The 23,018-nt window shown below is 40.0% G+C and overlaps 1 protein-coding gene across 1 annotated transcript in view; it reads right to left on the minus strand.

The window, feature by feature from the left end:
* Nucleotides 1–4,639, minus strand: part of CPE (carboxypeptidase E) — an 80,448-nt gene extending 75,809 nt beyond the window's left edge. The window contains exon 1 of the mRNA XM_084884421.1: nucleotides 4,035–4,639. Coding sequence (XP_084740547.1) covers nucleotides 4,035–4,344 — 310 coding nt within the window. The 5' untranslated portion in view covers nucleotides 4,345–4,639. The remainder of the gene's footprint in view (nucleotides 1–4,034) is intronic.
* Between the last annotated feature and the right edge of the window lie 18,379 nt (nucleotides 4,640–23,018).

Consider the following 23,018-nt stretch of genomic DNA (forward strand, 5'->3'; position numbering starts at 1 on the left):
TTGCCAGTTCTGCCGCAGGGAAAGGCTTTAGGTGAATATGTTGTTTTGTTTCGGGAGAGTTTTTCTATTATGATAACTAAACCCTGACACATTAGCTACATTTTTTAATCCAGAAAAAGAATTAGATTAAGGAAAGTCGCAAACTTGATACCTCTCTCTCTTCCTGGGGAGGGAAAATGAATATGGGCAACTTCATCAAGTTTTAGTCTAGTAAACAAATTTGCCAAGCTACATATCACTTCCTACTAGCTTAATCCCATGTTAAAACAGCACTGATAAGGTGAAATAGTTAAGGCAGTGTTGCTCTCTTTCAAAAGCAAGGGGCACTTAAAACATAGATCCTATACGAACCACACTGGAACTGGTAAATTTCAATAGTCAGCATTCTATAAATATATATCCTACTTTCTTGTCATCCACTTTTCAACGACCAAATCCCCCTGACCGAACATCTCTATTATCCTTTACCCAGTCCTTCCCCACCATGTAATTCTTGCAGACCTACGTACCTTTTCACTGTCCTTAAAACTCCTGATTCCCTGTTTCCCAAAGGGCAAGGGACTAGCTTGTGTGTCACGGCACATCCCATAGAAACTGGTCCACCTAGATGTGCAGGTGCTCAGAAAAAACTGAAAGCATCTATTTTACCTCAGAATAAGTATGTGTATTCCTTTCTTGTTTCTTAAAATATCTTCATCTGAAAGGAATTTGAAGGCCACCTAAGAATGAACACTTTCATTTCTCCAAAACCTCCTTTAAAAAGTTAATGCATACCAGTACTATCAAACTTATATACTAATCAGACCTCTCCATTTGCTAGGCCCAAAATGGAGTCACTTATGCTAAGCCTCATGTCAGCAAACCAAGACAACTACAGTTTCAGTTCTCTCAGAAATGGAATCTTACACTAGTCAATCTGGAATCATCTGAATGATCAGCACTAGTTAGGTCAACTGCCTGATAAGCCCTAGCCATACATTAAAGGAAATAACTTTGCAACAAGCAACCTGCTTTTTTTTGCCTATAACTTCCCTGTTCCTGCTCCCTTCTGCAGGAAGTATTCATTTTGTAAAGCTCCTCGGCGCTCCTTTCTCTCTGCTGTCCAATTCATGAATTGTTGAATAAAGCAAATAAGACCTTTCAAATTTACTCAGTTGAACTGTGTTTATTAAACCCTAGTTCCCCAAAGATTTCTAACTTACTTATCTCCTCTTAAAAATGGGCTGGGTGGGAGGGGAATCAACCTCATGATTATTTAGTGTTCATAATAGTTTCTACCTTTAAAACTACAATTATTCCTGGTCAAGGGCAAATACCTGGGTTGCAAGTTTGATTACCTGGGTTGCAAGTTTGATCCTCTGCTCCAGTCTGAAGGTGTACATGAGGCAACCAATCAATGTGTCTCTCTCACATCAGTGTTTTTCTCTCAAAAAATAAAAATAAAAATAAAAATAAGCCGAAACTGGTTTGGCTCAGTGGTAGAGCGTTGGTTTGGGGACTGAAAGGTCCCGGGTTCGATTCCGGTCAGGGGCATGTACGTTGGTTGCAGGCACATCCCCGGTGGGGGGTGTGTAAGAGGCAGCTGATCGATGACTCTCTCTCATCGATGTTTCTAGCTCTCTATCTCTCTCCCTTCCTCTCTGTAAAAAATCAATAAAATATATATATATATTTTTTAAATATATATTTTATTGTTTTTGCAACCAACGTACATGCCCCTGACCGGACTCGAACCCGGGTCCCTTCAGTCCCCAAGCCGACGCTCTATCCATTGAGCCAAACTGGTTTCAGCATAAAATATATTTTTTAAAAATATATAATAATAATAAAATAAGTACCGTATTTTCCGGCGTATAAGACGACCCCCTAATTTTACAGTTAAAACATAGGTTTAGGCCTATATTTGCTGTATAAGACTACCCCCAACTTCCGAGGCAACACCAGTTCTTTTTTTAATTAAATTTTTAATGAATGACCCACGATTTTCGGTTGACTTCTTTCGTTTCAAAAGTCATCTTATACGCTGGAAAATACGGTAAATAAAAATAAAACGACTAGACATTTTGTATTCTACTAATAAGTAATTCTATGAACTTAAAATCCACTTCATTTTAAAAGAAATTATAGCCTTAGCTGGTTTGGCTCAGTGTATAGTTGGCCTGCTGACTGAAAGGTCCCAGGTCTGATTGCAGTCAAGGGCATGTACTTGGAGGTGTACAGGAGGCAGCTGATCAATGTTTCTCTCTCATCGATGTTTCTCTCTATCCTCTCCCTTCCTCTCCATAAAAATTCAATAAAATATACATAAAAAAGAAATTATAAAGAAACTATAATATAAAAACATTTGAGTTCACCTTTGTAAAACCAGTTAAATCTGTGTGTTTTGTGTTTATGAAGAATAGAACATATTTTTAAATGACTGACCCTTTTTTTTTTTAATACTGTACACTGAGTGCCTGCTGTGTGTAGATCTAGGCTAGGAGATACTGTCCCTACCTCACAGAGCTTGAAAGCTGAAAGAGAAATTATTTACAATCTTGACAAATCATCCATTCCAGATATTCAAGCAAAATAAGTATTGTTTTCATTTTCAAAACCATATTGCATTCTAACAGTAGTATTACGATAGATTTTTACTGCTACACTTGAAAAAAGCCAGCAAAAGTGAATGTGAACTTTCATATAATCTTCTTGAAAAATCTGCTGAGACTAATTAATAGTTCCTTTACTATCAGAAGCCTAGGCCTTATTATAACTCTTAAGAGTAGAAACACACAAAAAAAGCCCCAAGAACACTGTTTTAAATACCTCTAATAAATACTAAGTAAATCGCATTTCACATAAATTAAAATGAGCCTTAAAATACTCTGGATGGAGAGTCATAAGATAGGTATAAGGGAACAACATCTGAAATAAAAACCTGGTCACCAACTACTTATGCCAAGTGTCAAAAGCAGGGGGAGGAATGCGTAGGGAGGGGGTTGGGACGGGAATGGGGGATGAGGACAATTATGTGATACCATAATCAATCAAGATTTTTTTTTTAAATGGGGTGAGTGGGAGGGGAATCAACCTCATGATTATTTAGTGTTCATCATAGTTTCTACCTTTAAAAATACAATGATTCTTGGTCAAGGGCACATACCTGGGTTGCAAGTTTGATCTTCTACCCCAGTCTGAACATGTGCATGAGGCAACCAATCAATGTGTCTCTTTCACATCAGTGTTTTTCTCTCTCAAAAAATAAATAAATAAATAAATAAATAAATAAATAACTAGACATTTTGTAATCTACTAATAAATAATTCCATGAATTTAAAATTTGCTTCATTTAAAAAGAAATGATAGCCCTCACTGGTTTGGCTCAGTGGATAGAGTGTCGGCCTGTGCTGAGAAAGGTCGAGTCCAGTTTCAAAATCCGAATGCTTGTCAAGGCCCCTTTCCCATCCTGGGAGGAGGCCTACAGGTCTGCACCCACCACCACCCAACGCTGCCAACATCCTTAACATTCCCTGGGCATCCACAGCGCCCCTGTGCGTCATGCACACGCAGAGGCAGAGAAGGGTACGGAGAGTCTGCGGAATCCGATAGAGCTGGTCCTCTGGAGATTAGGAAATCCATGTAAACGACTCTCCCTCTTTTCTCTACGTCCCTGCCTTCTGCACCATAGCTTTTACTGCACCTGTCTGCAAGGATTCCGTTATCCCCTCGGCCCTTTGATACAGCAAAGTGAGAGTGGCCTCTGGGTGGATGAGCGTAGATGTGCTCGCTACGTGCTCCCATCCTCCCTGGCTTAAGCTCCCCCAAAGGTGGCCTACCTGCTGGGGAGGGCTTGGGGTCTGGGAAGGGACTGAGGACAGCAGATCCTGAACCCCAGCAAGCCACAGCGACCTAGGTCAGGTTCATCCCCGTCTCTATCCGTCCCCCTAATTTTCACAGGGCACCCACCCCAGGGCCCACCTTCCCCTCCCGCCCGCCCCCAACCACCACCAATGCACCGTCCGCGGCTCTGCTCCGGGGATGGGCGCGCTCACCAGGCTCATGGACCCCAGGGTTGTCGGACAGCTCGATGACCAGCAGCTCCCGGCCCTCGAAGCTGCGCCCCACCGTGTAGATCCTGCTGATGGCGGTGCACTGCAGCCACACGGACACCAGCGCCTCGCGCAGCTCGGGGTAGCGGTGGTACTCGAAGGAGATGCCGTCCTCCTGCTGCAGCCGCCGGCGCCGCCGCATGCCCGCCGCCGCGGGCGCCCCGGGCTCCAGGGCTCCGGCGCCCAGCAGCCACCCGCCGGCGGCCAGCGCCGCGCACAGCGCCAGCAGCGCCCGGCCTCCGCGCCCGGCCATCGCGTCCCCTGGCTGCTCCTGCCTGCTGCCTCCTGCCTCCTGCCTGCTGCCTGCCCGCGCTGGCGGCCTCTTTTGTCTGCCTGCCCGGGTCCGAGCTGCCTGGCGGGCGCTGCGGGAGGATCGGCGGGTTGCACTGCAGCCTCCCTCCCTGCGGCTCACCTTCCCCCGCGGACTGAGGGGCCGCCCAGAGGAGAGGGGCGAAGGCTTGGGGCGAGCTGCACTACCCGCCGCCCAGCCAGGGGAGCCGCAGGAGAAACCACTGCGGAGGGGCCGCCCGCCCGAGGATGATGCTCCTCTGCGCGGCCGCCTGCGTGATCCGTGGGCTCAGATCCACGTCAGAGGCCAGATGGCTCCGGGGACGCCCCAGGTGGGATGACAGCTGAGGACGGGCTTTGGGAACCGGAGAAATCCAAGACCTGGCGGGCGGAAGCAATGCTCCTGGGTTATGTGTGAGTGGAGCCTTCTGAAGTGGCATCTAGTCCAAGCAGACCTGGGTTTCCATCTTGATGCACCAAGAAGTAGAGGATATTCCAGAAATAAATAAATAAATAAACAAACAAACAAACAAACAAAAGGGGAATATTGACAACCACTGGCCTTCACCTCGTGATGCATCGTTAATAACTGTATTGATAGTTCACACCCAAACCCAAAAGATGGATTTGCATTTATTGCAAGATCTGACTGGCAAACTGAACACTTTAACTTTGAGGGTTAACAGAATTTTTTTTAAAAAAAAAATCATTCTATCAGTTTGCAGATAGTGTTGTTCATTGTATTTATGCGCATTCCTGGATTCTTCCAGAAAATATGTATATAAAATACAAGTCTGGGGGTGCGATAGACAAAGGATTTAGTTTGGTATTACGTCTTTCAGGAACAGCTTATCTGGGTGGTTCTTGGCTCAGAGTCTCTTACCTGGTTGTAACCAAGATATAGGCCAGGACCACAGTCAGCTGAAGCTTGATTAGGTCTGGAGAACCTTCTTCCAAGAAAAAAAAAAAAAGAAAAAAAGAAAGAGATTGAATCCTATTATAGAAAGAAAACTCTGATCATGAGAGATGATATCTCCAAAGTTACTATAAAAATATAAATTCATTCACAGCTTTAATACCCAGCCTTTAGAGGGGATTGATACTCCTGGAGCAACTCTGGAGCAGATGTCATTTTGATGAGGTGCCATTTGGATTCAAGAACAGCACAAATCTAAACAAATAAATAACCCATTGGTCAGGGAAAAACAAAATTTTTCTCTTGAAATAGGATCCAGATATTTAAATTATTTCATTGGATTAAAAAAAATTTTTTTTTTTAATGCTGCTATAGCTGGCTTGACTCTTTCCCTTTCCCTCAGCTGCATGGATCTTCTTTGTGAGTATTTGGGGGAAAGCTGCCACTATAAAGACATGCCACCCAGTTGAATTTGGATCCAACCATGTTCCTTGTCAATGCAGGCAGAGCTAAGAACTGTGTGTTTTCTGCCATGACTAGCCTGTGTTTGATTACATGGTCCAGAAGTTTGAACCAGAGTTATAATTATGCTTCTAAAATCAAGCCCAAAAGAGCAACCTTGGAAACCTACAAAAAAGAAAACAGAGTAGCTAAAAACCAATAACTTCACAAATTGGAAGGCTAAGATTTTCTTGTTAGCTGTTTAAGGGCACCACACTCGTTTGTGGCTCGATGGGTTGTATCAACTAGTAACTACACACGTAAACAGCATATTGTTCATTGAAGTCCTGTGCTGCCCTTCAGCTGTCTCTTTAAACAAGGGCGTGTTTTCTATTTTCTCTCAAATCTCAACTTTAACAAACAATGTACTAATCTGAGCTCTATTGTTTTCAGAGATTGCTCAATAACTTCATCTGGAAGTGAGGGACACTGAGCATGCCATGAAATAGTGCCTGGGGGTGGGGGGGACCACAAGAGAAGTGAGTGGTCAATAGATGGAAGCCTTCTGTGTCCTTTCACTCTTGGTTGGGACAAACTCACCAGTCACTGTACCCTCTTACTGGCCACTGCAGTGCCCTTCCAGGCATTGCTGCTTCAGAATCCTTCCTCCTGCCTTCTGAACTCCAAACACCAGTGCCTGTCATTCCTTGTTAGCCAACCTCTGTTCACACTGAAATGCTCTGACAGATGCCCATGTGCCTGACCAGGGCTGGGGCTGCTCTCTCATTTCTCTCTTTTCTCTCATCACTGCATTGTATACATACCAAGGGTCAGTCAGACATGTCACCAAAATGTTCATACCACTTTTACTTGTGCTTGTGTAATAAAAAAAATTAGGTAAATTGATAAATACAAGGGTAGAAAAAAGTTGAATGCCTTTGGAAACACTTTAATATTTAAAATCAAATTAGGTATGAGAAAACAGTGAAAGACTGAGAAAAATTCGTCAATCTCTCAAGATTCTGTTCTTAAGTTGGTTAAAAAACTTGTCCCTTTGCCTGGCCTGTCTAGCTCAGTGGTTGAGCATCAACATATGAACCAGGAGGTCACGGTTTGATTCCCAGTCAGGACATATGCCGGGGTTGAGGGCTGAATCCCTAGTAGGAGGAGTGCAAGAGGCAGCACATCATTGATGTTTCTACCTCTCTCTCCCTCTACCTTCCTCTCTGAAATAAAATATATATATATATTTAAAAACTTGCCCCTCTAATTTAAAGAAACTAAAACTGATAATGATAGAAAATGCATATGATTTTTTAAAAAGGTCATGTTGCTACAACCAGCAACCAACCAATTGATGAGCATGTGTTTATGTTTTTAAGTTAAAAGAAATTATTAAAATTGTGCTTGGACACATTGTGTTCTTTCAAATACATTTTTATTGATTTCAGAGAGGAAGGGAGAGGGAGAGAGAGATAGAAACATTGATGATAAAAGAGAATCAACCTGTTCCAGTTGTACCACTTAAGAGGGTAGATATTTATCATAGCAGACAGGTAACAAAATGCATTCTGAGCCTGCTGCTTGAATCAGCTGGGCAGCACTTCATTGACAAGTATCACTGCCTGCATTGCCTAATTTCTAATGACCAATTCAAATTAAATGTGGTGCAAAGGGTTTATCATTGTTTTCCTATAGCTCTACTCTGTACCAATACTCTCTATCCCAGTGACCACTCCAGTCCTGCTGACCTTCCAACCATACTGTCCCCAAAAAATATAATAGGAGCCATATATGTAATTGTACATTTTCTAGAAGCCATGTTTAAAAAGGAAAAAAGGAAAAGGTGAAATTAATTTTAATAATAAATTTTGTTTAACTCCAAATATCTCAAATATTATCATTTTAACTTGTAATCAATATAAAATGTATTACTGAGATAGTCTTTCATGTTGTCTTTAAAATCTGTTGCATAATTTACATCATAGCATGTCAGTGCAATTCTGATTAGCCATATGTCAAATGCTAGTAGCCACACATGACTAGTGACAACTGTATTGGACAGATAACAAATCTTGCTATTCTTATATTCTTATTTTCTAAAATGATTCCTTCTGCTTTATCTTCAGTTACTAACCAATTATTTCTTGCCTGGAAGGACTGTGCCATCATCCTCCCCTGGAGATTACTCCTCTCCAGCACTGGTGAAGACCATCTTCCCCATCATTCACCTTGATTACATTATCCACCCTCCTGTGATGTCCATCATTCCGTGGATCAGAACCAGAGCTGAGACCCCTCTTTCTTAGGAAATCTTGCCTCTTGCAGCTCCTCCTGCTTATTTCCCAACTTCATTCTACCTCTCAAGCTATTACTTCCAATTCCTACACCACCATCCTCTAAACTACAACCATATTTATCTCTACACTAGAGGCACTGGGGGTTGTCCCTCAGCCCAGCCTGCATCCTCTCCAATCTGGGACCTCTCGCTTGCCTGCCAGCCTGATTGCCCCCAACCACTCTCCTGCTGACCCAATTGATGCCTGTTTCCCTGCCATCCCAGCCACCCTCAGCTGCCCTCCCCTGCTGGCCATCTTGTGGTGGCCATCTTGTGACAATGTGTGGTGGTCATCTTGTGATGATGTGAGGGCGTCACTCAAGGGCTCGAGGGTCACCTAGGCTTTTAAAAAGTGTTTCCCAAACTTTTGACATATGTGTACCCCTTCTATAATTTTTGTAATGCTGAGTACCCCTCGTACTTATGAGAATGTAGAATTAGGCACAGATAAGCACTATGCAGTGCATATCCCCACCAAACTCTTCCCGTACCCCTGGGGGTATGCGTACCACACTTTGGGAAACACTGGAGATGATCCTTACCTCCTAGGATGTCTCTTTCCTCCTCCCAAAACCAGTTTTATTCCCTGGACCCTGTTTCTATGCTCCGCTTCACCAGGCAATCTTACTCTCTTCTATTCTTTAAGGTCCTCTTTCTCTTCTTGAATTTCCCCCTTTGCACAATTCTCTCCTCTTGAAAAACAAAACAAAACAGAAATTCTCACTTGAGTTCACTTTCCCCATTAATTTGTCATCCAAACATCTCAACTTTCTCACTTCTCATTCAACTTTTACTCTAAAAGTTCTACTCGTCTAATAATACTTAACACTCATTGACCTTTCTGGGGTTTCCTTGGATCCACACTTGGCCTTTCGTTCTGCTCCACCTTCATACTCAGACTCGTGGTCTCAATTGTTACCTCTTTGCTCCATGTTCAGAGCTCCCAAGATTCAGAATCGTATATCCATCCCATCCCACTTAGAGCCAGAGACCAGCCTGAGTTGTGTGTTCGCCTCCACGGCCTAGCATAATGAGAGGCACAGTCAGAGGTGCTCATTGTGTCTACCGATGAATGAATGAACTAGTAAAATCTGCTTCCAGCTTCCTTCTAACCATGGCACTCAGAATTTTCCAATGGCTTTAATGCTCTGCTTATGCAACAAGCTCCTCTGCTCCCACAGTCCCCTGCAGTATCCTTTCCTGACGTAGCCTGACAACCAGTTTCCTCTTCACTCACCAACCACATTTGCCAAGCTGCTTTGCATGTCACATAAGTAACTTGCCAAGTTTCTTACTTTATCTGTGTAATTATTCAATGTACTTATTTCTGTCTACATTCTTTTTGTCCATACTATAATTTTAAATCTACCATGCCACAGATACAATATTCAAAAGAGAAAACTGGATTTTCTATTATGCTCTTACTTTTACAAATTAAATTATTGAAATGAAAATCAAATAGCCAATTTCCATTAAATAAACACTTCAGTGAATGATTGGTTTTCCCTTCAGCTGCTGGAAACTGACCAACACAAATAATGCATAACAACTTTATGATGTAAAATGCTAACAATTTATGGTGCTCAGGAATATTAAGTATTATGTAGAAGTACAAAGAAGTATGGGAGTTTTTCATTATAAACAATAACCATACCTTATCTATTATGTTACTTTTTCAGTATGATATTTCTTGTACCTTTTTAAATCTCAAGTATCCAAGAAAGAAAGCTGTTTTTGTTTTATGCAACCTAGAAGACATCAAGGTAAAACAGTCTTTCATATGTAAAAGCTGCTCATTTCCCTGGTTACAAGTTTATAAATGTATGTAAACATGTGTCCACCTCTTTGTTTTATGCAACATAGAAGACATCAAGGTAAAACAGTCTTTCATATGTAAAAGCTGCTCATTTCTCTGGTTACAAGTTTATAAATGTATGTAAACATGTTGTGTCCACACATATGTGTTAAAGAGTCTCCTGCTTTGACCAACACTTAGGAAGCCTCTCTTGATAGATTGACCAAGGTCCTGATGAGGTCAAAATTGAGGTTAATTAATGATTCATGCATACAAAATAGTCAATAGAGGATATAAAGTACAACATATGGAATATAGTTAATAATATTGTAATAGTGCCAGTTGAGTATGAGAACTATTGGGAGATCATTTTATAAATTATATAATTGTCTAACCACTATGCTGTATACCTGAAACTAATATAAAATAATATTAAATGTCAACTGTAATAAAAAAGTAAAAAATTTTTATAAGGTGACCAGACCTCCCAGTTTTGGCAGGACAATCCTGATTTTTAACAATTTGTCCCGCGTCCCGCGGCATTTTAAAAAAGTCCCGATTTTTTGGAAAGAAAGCACGACAAGCTAGGGAACGACAGGGGAACAGGAAGGGAATATACGGTTTTCTGCGGCCATGTGGCTATTTAACATATTTTTTATATATATTTTATTGATTTTTTTTACAGAGAGGAAGAGATAGGGATAGAGAGTTAGAAACATCAATGAGAATCATCGACCAGCTGCCTCTTGCACACCCCCTACTGGGGATGTGCACGAAATCAAGGTATATGCCCTTAACCGGAATCAAACCCGGGACCTTTCAGTCCGCAGGCCGATGCTCTATCCACTGAGCCAAACTGGTTTCGGCCATGTGGCTATTTAGCCAAGATATGAGTTTTATATTATTTTTGTTAATTTTATAATGTTAAACTTTAATAATAACAAATAATTGTTGAGAACTGATTATCAAGAACTGCTTATCAAAGTTTGCATTGTTGATCAGTTGTTAGGACTTAATGAACAATGGAATTTTTTGGATTGGCAACGATGAAAACATTTTGTAACTGTCTCTCAGATGATACACATCATACTGCATGCTAGTAAGCTAGTTAAACAAGTGATGTCATTACAAATCAGCTATTCAGATAATTTAGGTAAGTAATTTATTTATTTATTTCATAAATACATAAATTTTCTTGAATTTAGCAGACAGTACTCGTATGATTTATATTTTATAGTGGCGGCAAAAAATCTAGCGCCGGACTTGAAAACGGCAAACTCAGAGGAAAAATAATACAAGTTAGTATTGTTATTATTTAGAAAGAAATATAGAATTAAAATTTAAATAATTTTTAAAATATAGTTACTTTATAACAAACAAATTAATTTAATTTATAAACTAACAATAAAATACGTTCATGTAATTATGTACCTACTTACTGTGTTTTTAAGCAATATGTATATAATAATTTATAATATAATTTAAAATTATTTTTTTAGATTTTTAACATAATGAGTAAGAAAAGAGGATGCAAATTCAACAATGATCTAAGAAGTGAATTTCCTTTTATTAAAAAAACCAAAAGCAATTACATGGTAAAATATGAGAAATGTAATGCTGAATTTTTTATTTCGCGTGGCGGGAAGAACGATATTTTAAAGCACTTGGAGACACAGAAATATAAAAGATATTTAAATACTGCTGCATGTTCCTCCAAAATACAGGAATTTTTTTTTCGGAAAACAACTTATGGGGACAAAGAAAAGAAATTAGCATTAGCAGAAGGACTTATGTCTTTTCATACTATTAACATATAGACCAAATTTTTAATCAAGAACCACCCCCCCCCCACCGCCCCCCCCCCCCACCTCCCCGGTCAATGCTGTCTCACTTTACCAATGTTAAAATCTGGTCACCTTATTCATATATCAAGAGAAAAAAACAACAACAAGCAACAAATCTCTTACTCATTACCAAGACTGCACTCTTAACATCAAAGAAGCTTTGTGGATGACAACAACCCCAACCCCATTGAAGGGATGATAGCTAAAATCATTCTTGAGGTAGGTAAGTGGTCAATCTCATAATTACTTACCAAAAAAAAAAAAAAAAAAAAAAAAAAAGAAAAAAAGAAAAAGAAAGAGAAATATAACACATTCATTAAGAGGATGCTCAAGCACTATTCATCAATAACTATGAGTTTAACATAGTACCATTACATAATTATCACTGTGGTGCACTTCAGTGTGGATTGATCAAAGTCTTTGAAGTTAAACCAGAAGTCTCCTAAACCCTAAATAAACCCAACACTTACTTTAGCCATTTTGTTGAAAAGTAACTCATATGGAGATTTGCTCCAAGTTAATGATGATGGCTTGGTTTGTGCCACACTTGGTTGCTTGATTTTTTCCAGGGATGACAGAAGCCAATTCCAGCATGTCAGCAGGGCTGAATCATCTGGAGATGGCTGAGAGCATTTCACCAAACGATGAAAGGATGCATAAAATGATTGCTACTGCCAGACAGCTGAGGGCATCTTAATCTACATAATTATTGCCTCCTGCTGGCCAAACATCTGAACAGCCGTAGGCAAATTCTTCAATCTGACAATGGATTCTGTGTACCAAACTGTGGCCTTTGAAATGTATATCTACCTTGCCTTAGAATAATTTGTGCTAATAAAAAGCAAGAGATCCTGAGACAAGAGAGAACTTAGTTTCTTCAGCCAAGCTCCTCTGGCCCCCCAAATACATTCCAAAATTATGTTTCATCTCTGGATTCTTATTTAGTTTACACACAGCACTTCTCCAGATTCCTGAACCCTTCTAGATGCTGGATCAAGACCACCAGCATACAGGATCCTGCATTCAGTAGGTATGTAATTTGGGAGAGGGCAGAATCCAATATACTACTCGGTCGATGAGGGGCCAAGAGGTGCCAGGACTGACCAGCAGACCCTGAACAATGGATGAGTGATTACCCTGACACATGTTTCTGTGAAAGAGAGGCTAATTGGCTATAAGAAGTAAGCAGCCCTGTTAACCTGCCTCCTTAGGCTTTTATTGTAACAACAACTTGAACTAAAATCAACCTCTAGATATAATCAGCAGGGTAAGCATCCTTGAGAAAACACCTGCATCTGTAGTGTCTTTCAAACAAGGATATTTTTAAGTCTAAACATAGTGTGTGTGGGGATGGGGGCATGGTAAGATATGTACACATATAATACCTTAATAAAAAAAATTTTTTTTTAAGTCTAAACATAAAGATTCTGGTAAAATACCCATGGTAGCTGCGCAGTAGAGTAGTAGTGGGTTAGTCTCAGCTTAGGGGACTACTTTTGTCTTCTCATGAGTGATTTAATGGATTCTATTTCAGGGTAGGGTTTGTGTAAGAGAAGAAGATAGGGCCAGCAGGGGAGGGGAAGGACAAAGAGACAGAGAAAGGAAGATAAAAAAATAAGAGGAAGAGGAGAAGAAAGGCATTTGTAAATCAGTAATATTTCTATTCAAGAGCCTTAGGAACTTAATAAATTTCATCTACTTTGGTGTGATAAGTCTGGGAAATTTTCCTTCCTTATAAATGAATAGTCCTAAATCAAATTGAGGAATCTCTATATCTTATTCCATATACACAATAGCATAACAAAAAATAAAATAAAACATAACATTTATAAAATATTTCAGTGTTTACAGAGTGTTTCACTTGCTGATTCTAACTTCATTCTTGCAATGACTCCATTTTATTTGCACATTTTACTGATAATTCACAGAGGTTACATTCCAAAACAAGCATATATGGGGTCAAAGAGAATTAACTCAAAGATATGTTTTAGAATTACTTCATCTAGGTTTTTTGGATCTGAGCTAATTCTATTTTAGGGAAACATACCATAAATTGAACATCTTACTATGTTACTAAGAGTCAACAGTGAATTGAATTTTTATGTCTTCTTCTCATCTGTGAAGAAATTATTAGTCCTGTACCTTTATCAACTATAAAATATGATGTCTCTAACAACTATAAAATGTGGTGGTGGTGGTCATCAGATTTACTTAAAATTATATACTCTGTTATTTAAAAACAAGATTCCAAAAATGGGATAAAAAAGATAATATAATAATTTATAAAATGCTGTGCTTGGCCCTACTAGGAGAATGTATTACTTTGTAGGGCTTAATTTTTCTACTAATTGATATACCCATGTTTGGGAATAAAGTTACAAAATGAAAATTATATGCCACACTCTCATCAAATGTCACAGAGGAGGATTGGTTTTCTCTTTAGCTATGAGATGCTGGCCAACTTATAAATTTAAAAAAACTTGTAAATAAATAAGATTTTTATTTATAATGTGAGTTAAGTTGCACAGAAATCTATGGTGATAACTCTATATATTACACACATGTGCACAGTAGTAAACTAATCATTCATTATCCTATATAATAAAACCCTAACATGCAAATTGACCAAATGGTGGAATGACCGGTCGCTATGATGTGTACTGACCACCAGGGGACAGACGCTCAATGCAGACTATCAGTGCCAAAAGTGCAGCCATGGTAGAGGGAGCCTCTCCTGCCTCCGCAGCAGGTGAACATCCCTCAAGGGGTCCTGGACTGCAAGAAGGTGCAGGCCAGGCTGAGAGGACCCTCTCCTTTCCCCCCAGTGCATGAATGCTGTGCACTGGGCCTCTAGTAATCAATAATCATATCTACTTGGATCTTTAATACTCTGGTCATAGGCTAGATTATTGCTCATGCCCACTCCTTCTCCCCCCATCCCTCCACCAAAAATAATAATAATAATAATAATAATAATAATAATAATAATAATAATAAATAACCAGCTTTTCCTCCTAGGCTACTTCATCTCAGAAATGGCCTCATTATGTATTAATTTAATAAAATTTCAATTTACCCCTTTGATCTGCCTCCTTTCCCTATACCCCCATATTAGCACTTTCTATATATATTCCATCCCTTATTGCCAAGGCCACTGCCAGTACCCTAATCTAAGCCATCATCCTTTTCTCACCTGGACTATTGCAATAGCTTCCTAACTCATCTCCCTGCTTCTACACTTGCCCCCTACAATTTATTATTCACACAGCAGCCCATTTTCAAAATGTAAATCAGATTATATCACTCTGCTTAAAACTTTCCAGCAGCTTTCCAATGTTCTTGAAACAAAATTCCAACCTCTTACCATGGTTTTCAGTCTTATGAAATCTGTCTCCTGCCTGCCTCTCCCATCTCCTCAAGTACCACTCTCTGAGGCACCTATCATACTTCCTACTCATTTACCTCATCACGCTGATTACAAAATAATGTTTCTTCACTTATGGTGGGGTTTTTTTTTTCCCCTTCTAGAAGATAAGCACCTTGAGAATAACCCATAAAAGAGAGTCAATAATTACTTGTTAAAAAAAATTGGGACATATGTCCTAACATTTTAATCTGAGACTATAAGAATTACATGCCAGTTTTGGCCCGATCCCACAGGCCTCTAGTATATAAATAAGGAGTGATAAAGTCAGAACGATGGAGACACACAGCATTATTTCCATGGTATGTTGCAGAGCTTCTGATTCATTCTTAGCCATTCAACAAATTTTTATTTAGAACCTACCATATGTCAGGTATTTGGTAGTTACTGGGTGGAATGTGGTCGGTGAGGAATATAAAACGGATTAGCATATAGATCCTGCCAAAAAGGAGCTCAGAGCTCAGTCTCCAGTGTGGACAGTCAAGGCTGCCTTGTCCAATGACAAGCGTGTTCTCTCGGTAGAACCCATCACCATGCATGGGAAAACTTATTTCAATTGGGATTTAACAGAAATGCAGTCTGGAAAAAAACAAAACAAAACAAAACAAAACAAAACAAAACAAAACACCGCTGTTAAAAGTGACTTGGTGAGTATTTTAAAATTTTTGAACAAAATATATACCATAGATTGGTTAAATAATCAACTCACAGATTCAGAACACACCACACCCCAGCTTCTTGGAAACCCACTTTTGGCCGGAAGTATAACCAAACACACTGAGTCATTACATCTTCCTGGTTGTGTAAAAAGAATTTAGGTTCGGCTGCCACACTGCTCAGAATTCTCAGGAAGGATTCCTCCAGGTTACAATATTTTACTTGTTCTATCTGTTTCCTTGCCTCAGCAAATAGTCTGACTCCTTGCCTTGGCATGAACATAATACTTTCAGAAACTCTTATAGCCCAGCTGCTGTCCCTTCTTTAACCTAGTTACTAGTTCAAAGAAGGAATTAGTTTCTTGTCTCCCAATCTTGTTGAAGCTGCTTCCCAAACACTCTGGCACTCATTGGCCATGGAGTTCATCCAGCCCTAGATATCTATGACTAATCTATGATTGGTTGGATAGCCAACAGCAGTGGTTCTCAACCTCCCTAATACCACGACCCTTTAATACAGTTCCTCATGTTGTGGTGGCCCCCGACCATAAAATTATTTTCGTTGCTACTTCATAACTGTAATTTTGCTACTGTTATGAATCATAATGTAAATATCTGTGTTTTCCGATGGTCGTAGGTGACCCCTGTGAAAGGGACGTTGGACGTTGAGAACCGCTGGCCAGCAGAGGCCAGGGCAACAGTACCACCTGGGAAAGAGGCTCAAATGGTTCCTTGAAGTGATGGGGATTACCTGGAAGAGGAAATAGAGAGCAAGTGAGAATCAATCACAAGTTCTCTGATGAAAAATAAGCCACAAATCCCCATGGTCCTCCATTCTTCCACCTGGGCTTGTCTCTTGTTCATGCCTCACAGCAGGGAAGCTCCCTCGTCTAAAATGCTTCAGAAACAAGCATCAGGAGCCAGCTTTATTTCTCCAGCTTCGCTCACCATCGCCCCATCCATGCAGTATGTGCGGTATTCCATACTCTCTTACCACCAGTTCTCAGCACAAGCTGTTCCCTTTACTTGAGTTACTCTTTCCGTTCTGCTCTTCTCCCTCCACTTCTGAGTAACTTTTGCTGTCAAGGTCTCAGATTAAACATAACTTCCTATAAGGACTTTCCCTAACAGCCTCCATCAAGCAAGAAAGATCCTGCAGCCATGTGATCCCAAACTCTCTTGTGCCTCTGTTACCTTCTCAGAGATTTTTAATAATTACCTAAATCAACTAAAATCTCCCATATACTAGAAATCATGTCTCTCACGCCCCCTAGTGTAGCCTAGTGCCTAGCAGAGTTCATACATTGGAACTAAGCAAATATTTTTTTGCTGAATGCATATATAAAGAGAGAACAAGTTATGCTCCTCAGTTAATATCTGATACTCCATCATTTCAGTTGAGTCTCAAGAATTAAAAAACAACCAGCTCAAAATCAACATTTATTCAGCCAAACTCTTTTGAGCTTGAGGAAGAACCCATCACCACTGCCTACTTCTGTCGGTTCACATGGAAACACACCTTGAAACCAAAGGAAACCTGTAATATAGCCCTACTGACTTCAACTCCTGAGCAGGGGAACCAGTCAAGACTTGCTTTGTTGCAACTAAAATAAACTAAATTCAAAATGGTATAATAAGAAGGAAGAAAAGGAAGAGAGAAAGGGCACTTGTTAATTTACATAAAGAGAGCTGGCCTCTTTCCCAGTTCTTCCCAGGACTCCACCAGCATTAGGAGTCTCCACCTGTCTAGCCATCCACCTAGGTTACTTTCTTGCCTCAACCTCTGTGTTAGCATCAATCTATTCAGTGAGAGGAACATTCACAGGGTTTTCTATAGACACTTGCAGCACTCTCTCGATGTCCATACATAAAATCCTAAAGAGCCCTGCCCAGTGTGTCTTGGTTGGCTGGAGAGGTGGTGATTCCTGGTCAGGGCACATATCAGGTTTTAGATTTGATCCCTGGCCAAGGTGCACGTAGGAGACAAGCTATTCATGTCTCTCTCTCTCTCTCTCTCTCTCTCTCTCTCTCTCTCTCTCTCTCTCTCTCTCTCTTTCTCTCTCTTTCTCTCTCTCTCTCTCTTTCTCCCACTTCTTCTCTCTAAAATATCAATAACTTTTTTTTTAATTCCAAAGAAAGATTTTGGGATCAACCTGGCTGACTTGAGACAGGTCCCTATTCTCAGGCTAATCACTGGAGATAAAAAAACAAACAAACAAACAAAAACAAAGCAAAAAATGGGTATTATGATAGATTATACCTAAAATTTGAGATCTAAAAGACAAGAACAACTAAAAACTCAAACAGAATATCTCTAAAGACAAGAAACATAGGTAAAGATATATTATTTCACCAAGCACATATTCTATCTATCTACCGAGTTTCCCCAAAAATAAAATATCCTCCGAAAATAAGACCTACTTATAGGTTTCCTTCTGAGTGAGATATAAGGCATCCCCCCGAAAATAAGGCCCCTCCCCCTAGGCTCTGTCTCAGAATGAAAATTAATTTACCGTAAACTGGTCGCTAGGGCCATGGAAATTAATGACTACATTGAAAATAGAATGGAGAAAAATCAGCGTGGAAACTTTGTGAAACCTAAACTGCAAGAAGTTGTGACTTGGGTGAAGAATTCATGGGAGAAAATCACTGACAGTTACATTACAAATGCACTGCGAGCAGGCTAACTTGACAAGAAGTACTCATTTAAAAACAGTACTATTGCTAAACATGAGAGATTTGGTCCACTGATTCTGAAAGAAATGGAGTCACAAGAAATTCACCAGGAAATTCCGGAATTGGATTGTTATGATGATGTTCCAGAAGATGATGACATGATTGTCATTGAATAAATGAGTAAATTCTTGATACTGTAGGATTCAGTTTGTCTGGTTTGTGTTGACAACTACCGTACTACCATACCGTATACGGTAATAAATTTCCTTTATTTTCACTTAACAATAAATGTGTACCGTATTCTTCTTCATGGAAAAATAAGACATCCCCTGAAAATAAGGCCTAGCGCATCTTTGGGAGCAAAAATTAATATAAGACATTGTCTTATTTTCGGGGAAACAGGGTATCTGTATGCCTAAGTGACCAGTTGCTATGACATGCACTGACCACAAGGGGACAGACACTCAATGCAGGAATTGCCCCTGGTAGTCAGTGTGCTCCCATAGCCAACCTCCTGTGGCTGGCTAACCTCCTGCTGTCCTTCCTCTCTTCCCCCCAGGCCCGTCAACCCCAATGGCCCTGATTTGGATGGGCCAGCTAACCCATCTTCCATGGTCCATTTCCATCCCTCTGATTGCAGGCTAGGCTGAGGACCCCCCACCTGTACACAAGTTTGTGCACTGAGCCTCTAGTCTAGGGGTGTCGAACTCAATCAGAGAAGGGGCCAAAATCTAAAATCCAGCCTAAATCGCGGGCCAAATGGTTTACTGAACAGTCATAAATTGACAATGTCATAAACTGACAGCGGAGTGCAGTGATGACAGCGAGGTACGGGCCACATTGCAAGGCCTGGCAGGCTGGATTTGGCCCGCGGGCCTTGTGTTTGACACATGTGCTCTAGTCCATAAAAGTATCATCTTTTTCCAGACGTTTAGACTTCTTAATATGCTTCTTAGACGAGATTTGTTCTTTTAAATAATGTTCATTATATAAGTAAAGGACAATATATTTTGGTGACTTTTTACAATAAATTCTCACCTGTGGATATGTTTATTTATGGGAGAGAGGGAGAGAGAGAGAGAAACTGAGAGAGACATTGATGTGAGAAAGCAACATCAATTAGTTGCCTCTGATACATTCCAGGACAGGGGTGTGTGCCTGTCCACACACCAGTAACCTAGGTGTGTGCCCTGACCAGGAATCGAATCTGCAACCTTTTGATGTATGAACCAATGTTCCAACTAACTGAGCCATCTGGCCAGGTCTTTTTGTGACTTATTTTTATCTTCCTTTGTTTTGTAAAAGAACCACTTTCCTCAATCATCTCGTGGCCAGAATTAAATGTTAATCATTGCCAAATTCTCAATCTGGGATGTTCAGGCTGTAAGCAAAGCTGTGGAGCTCAAAGGCTGCCATATCAAAAAGGAATATTTATTTCTTTTTTGTTAATCCTCACCAGAGGATATTTTTCCTTTTTTTATTTTTATTTTTTGAGAAACAGTGGAAGGGAGGGGAAGAGACAGAGAAACATCCCTGTGAGAGAGACACATATATTGGTTGCCTCCTGCACACGCACCCACCAGGGCCAGGATTGAGCCTGCAACAGAGATGTGTGCTCTTGACCGGGAACTGAACCCTTCAGTCTACAGGCTAACGCTCTATACACTGAGACAAACTGGCTAGAGCAAAAGGGAATATTTTTTAACAATTAAGTCTCAAAATGTTGTTGCCATCATGTTTCTCACTCTCACTACACTGAATTAATGCTTCCAAAACAATTATTAGTCGATCCTCGGTCTTGTGTAAGAAATTTTAATGTGTAAGCTTAGTGCAGTAAACTAAGAGATGGACTAAATGATAAAAATAAACTGAAATAGGATGACCATAATTTAAGAAGATCATCCACTTTAATAAACTAAATTATCTGGAGGAATAGTCACCTGGACCCGGGTTATTTTATGCTTTCAATCCAGCAGAGTACTTCTCAGAGCAGGAAAACCAATCCCCCCCCCCCCCCCCCCCCACTGTTTACTCTTTTACTGATTTTGATTTTTCCCTCTTTTCACCAATAACCAGAAGGGTTAGGAAAACCAATTTAACATGATGTTAGAAGATGCTGCAAAATAAAACATGTTTCATTTGGACTAAACACACACACACACACACACACACACACAAAAACAACAACAACAAAAACTTGATAAAATGGCTGATAAACACCATTTCAATGTAAAATTTCCAATCAAGTTGAAAAATTTTTTTAAAGTCTTTGTTCTTAATAAATCTGCTAAGTTATGGTACTATGAACTACTAGTTATTTTAAGTTTAAATGTGCATATGGTGCTTAATCAATTTATTTTATTATCTTTACACACATCTTACAGAAAAATATTTGTAAAAGCTGTATTTATCATTGGTATGCACGTGGAAAAAATACATTTTCAAATAAATGGATAAATATGGCTCCAAAGTTTCCATTTCCTTGACAGTCCACTTAATAAAATATTGGTGAATTATTTCAGAAAAATAAAACATTGAATGGAAACATCAATGATAAGAATCATTGATTGGCTGCTTCCTGCGTACCTCACACTGGGATTTGCAACCTGGGCATGTACCCTGACAGGGTTTGGGGAATTGAAACATGACCTCCTGATTCATAGATCGATACTCAATCACTGAGTCATGCAGATCAGCCAGGGCAGTCTTAAAGTCTTAAGGAGAGAATGAGGTGTGTTGTGTTAGTGGGTGTGTGTGGGTGTGGGTGTGTGTTTTGGTTAATCCTCACCCAAGGATATTTTCCCATTGATTTTTAGGAAGAGTGGGAGAGGAAAAGACAGAAACATCAAATTGGGGAAGAACTTGCAAACAAGGTACACAGCCTTTGACTGAAATTGAACCTGGGACCCTTTGGTCCTCAGCCAATGCTCTACCTACTGAGCCAAAGCAGGAAGGGTGAGTTTTGTAATAAAGAACCAAGATTCTAGCATCCTGGTCTATTATACATTTTTAAAAATGTGTTCATAATACTTAAGGGTTGAAATGTGTTCCCCTAAAAGATAGTCAAGTCCTACATGTACCCAGCTATATTTAATAGAGCTGCTCTACACTATGCCTCTATATTTACATAAACTATTTTGTGTATCAGTTAGATTTTAAACTATTCTTGGTTATTTTAAATCGTCAATATAATGACATAGAAAATATAATTCGCTTTCTCATGTTCAATCAACCAGAGTAAAATGAGACCATTAATTTCTTTGCAATTTATGTTTGCCAATAATTCAGCCTAATATTGTCTATAAACTTTTGGGTATTAGTAGTCTACTAAAATTCTTCAGTTTTTCAGACATATTTTGCTATTAATTCAGGCCTGTAACGCTCATCCTCCATTTGTGCAGCTGAACTTTAAATGAAGATAAAACATTTGTTGAATCCTCAGTCGTGTAGAAGAAATCTTTTTTCCCTTTGCTGTAATCACAAATTTGACTAAGCTTGCCTTCAGTGGCATAGTCACAGGCAAAGCCTCATGTCACTACATGAGGAATTTATTAGTCAGGTGTAGGGAGGGTGCGGTTATAGGATTAAGCCTCGGACTGACCTGCTGGCAAAATCACAAACAAGTCCCAGCTTAGAAGGCACAGTCCTCTAAGCATAATTAAGCTTGATCTGTGACTGCTTTCTAGATCTTTCCTGGATAGTTAATGGGCTGTGGGAGGGGTAGCAAGTGCTGCCAAAACAAATGAAACTTGTAAGAACATTGTACATTACCTTGTTTGCCCCTGACTATAAATAAAGCATCAGCTTTGCAGTCTGGATCTGTTCTGTGGCTTTGGCCAGGCACAGAAGATCCGCCTAGACCCAGCTTATTCTCGTCTGTCTTCTTCATCCTTCACCGGCCCTCCCTCAGGCTCGCCAAACCCTTGGCTTGGTGCAGCAGTCAGGATAATCTGGATTCAGTTGTTAAGCCAGCTAAAAATTTAACTATTCCTGGTCAAAAGTGGAGAACTATATTCCTAGTCAAAACTGATAAAGGAGGTACCCAAGTTTTTGATCCAGGTAGTAATTACATAGTTGTAATCATTCATCAATCTGTGTGCCTGTTTGTAAAATGCACTTCAATAAAAATGAAATGGTATCGCAAATACTGAAAATCAGCACTGCAATCTCATTCAAAACTATAGTCTTCAGGCCACAGGTCCCTTCCCCTAATCTGTATGGCCTGTCACCCGTCCCATGGCATCAGATTTATTTTGTAGAGAAATTGAACAGAAGAGGCTCAGGACTCTTCAGATACTGGGATAGCCCTGGGTGAGGTGGGCAAACATCTGAAGAGGGATTCTGTGAAAGGGCACCTACTAAACTGGGGAATCTTAAGCCACCTTTCCATACTGATTCCCAGAATTGATGGCATCTGGGCATATTCTTCACCAGATATAGGAAGGTAACTCTCTGGAGAAACTGAACCTGATTCCAACATACAGAAAAGACAAAGTCTTAAATGACTAACCTGCTGTCTAATAAACTAAAATGGCATTCCAATCACATT

This window comes from Pipistrellus hanaki (genome assembly GCF_964339955.1).
Source record: "Pipistrellus hanaki genome assembly, chromosome: 5".
NCBI lineage: Eukaryota > Metazoa > Chordata > Mammalia > Chiroptera > Vespertilionidae > Pipistrellus > Pipistrellus hanaki.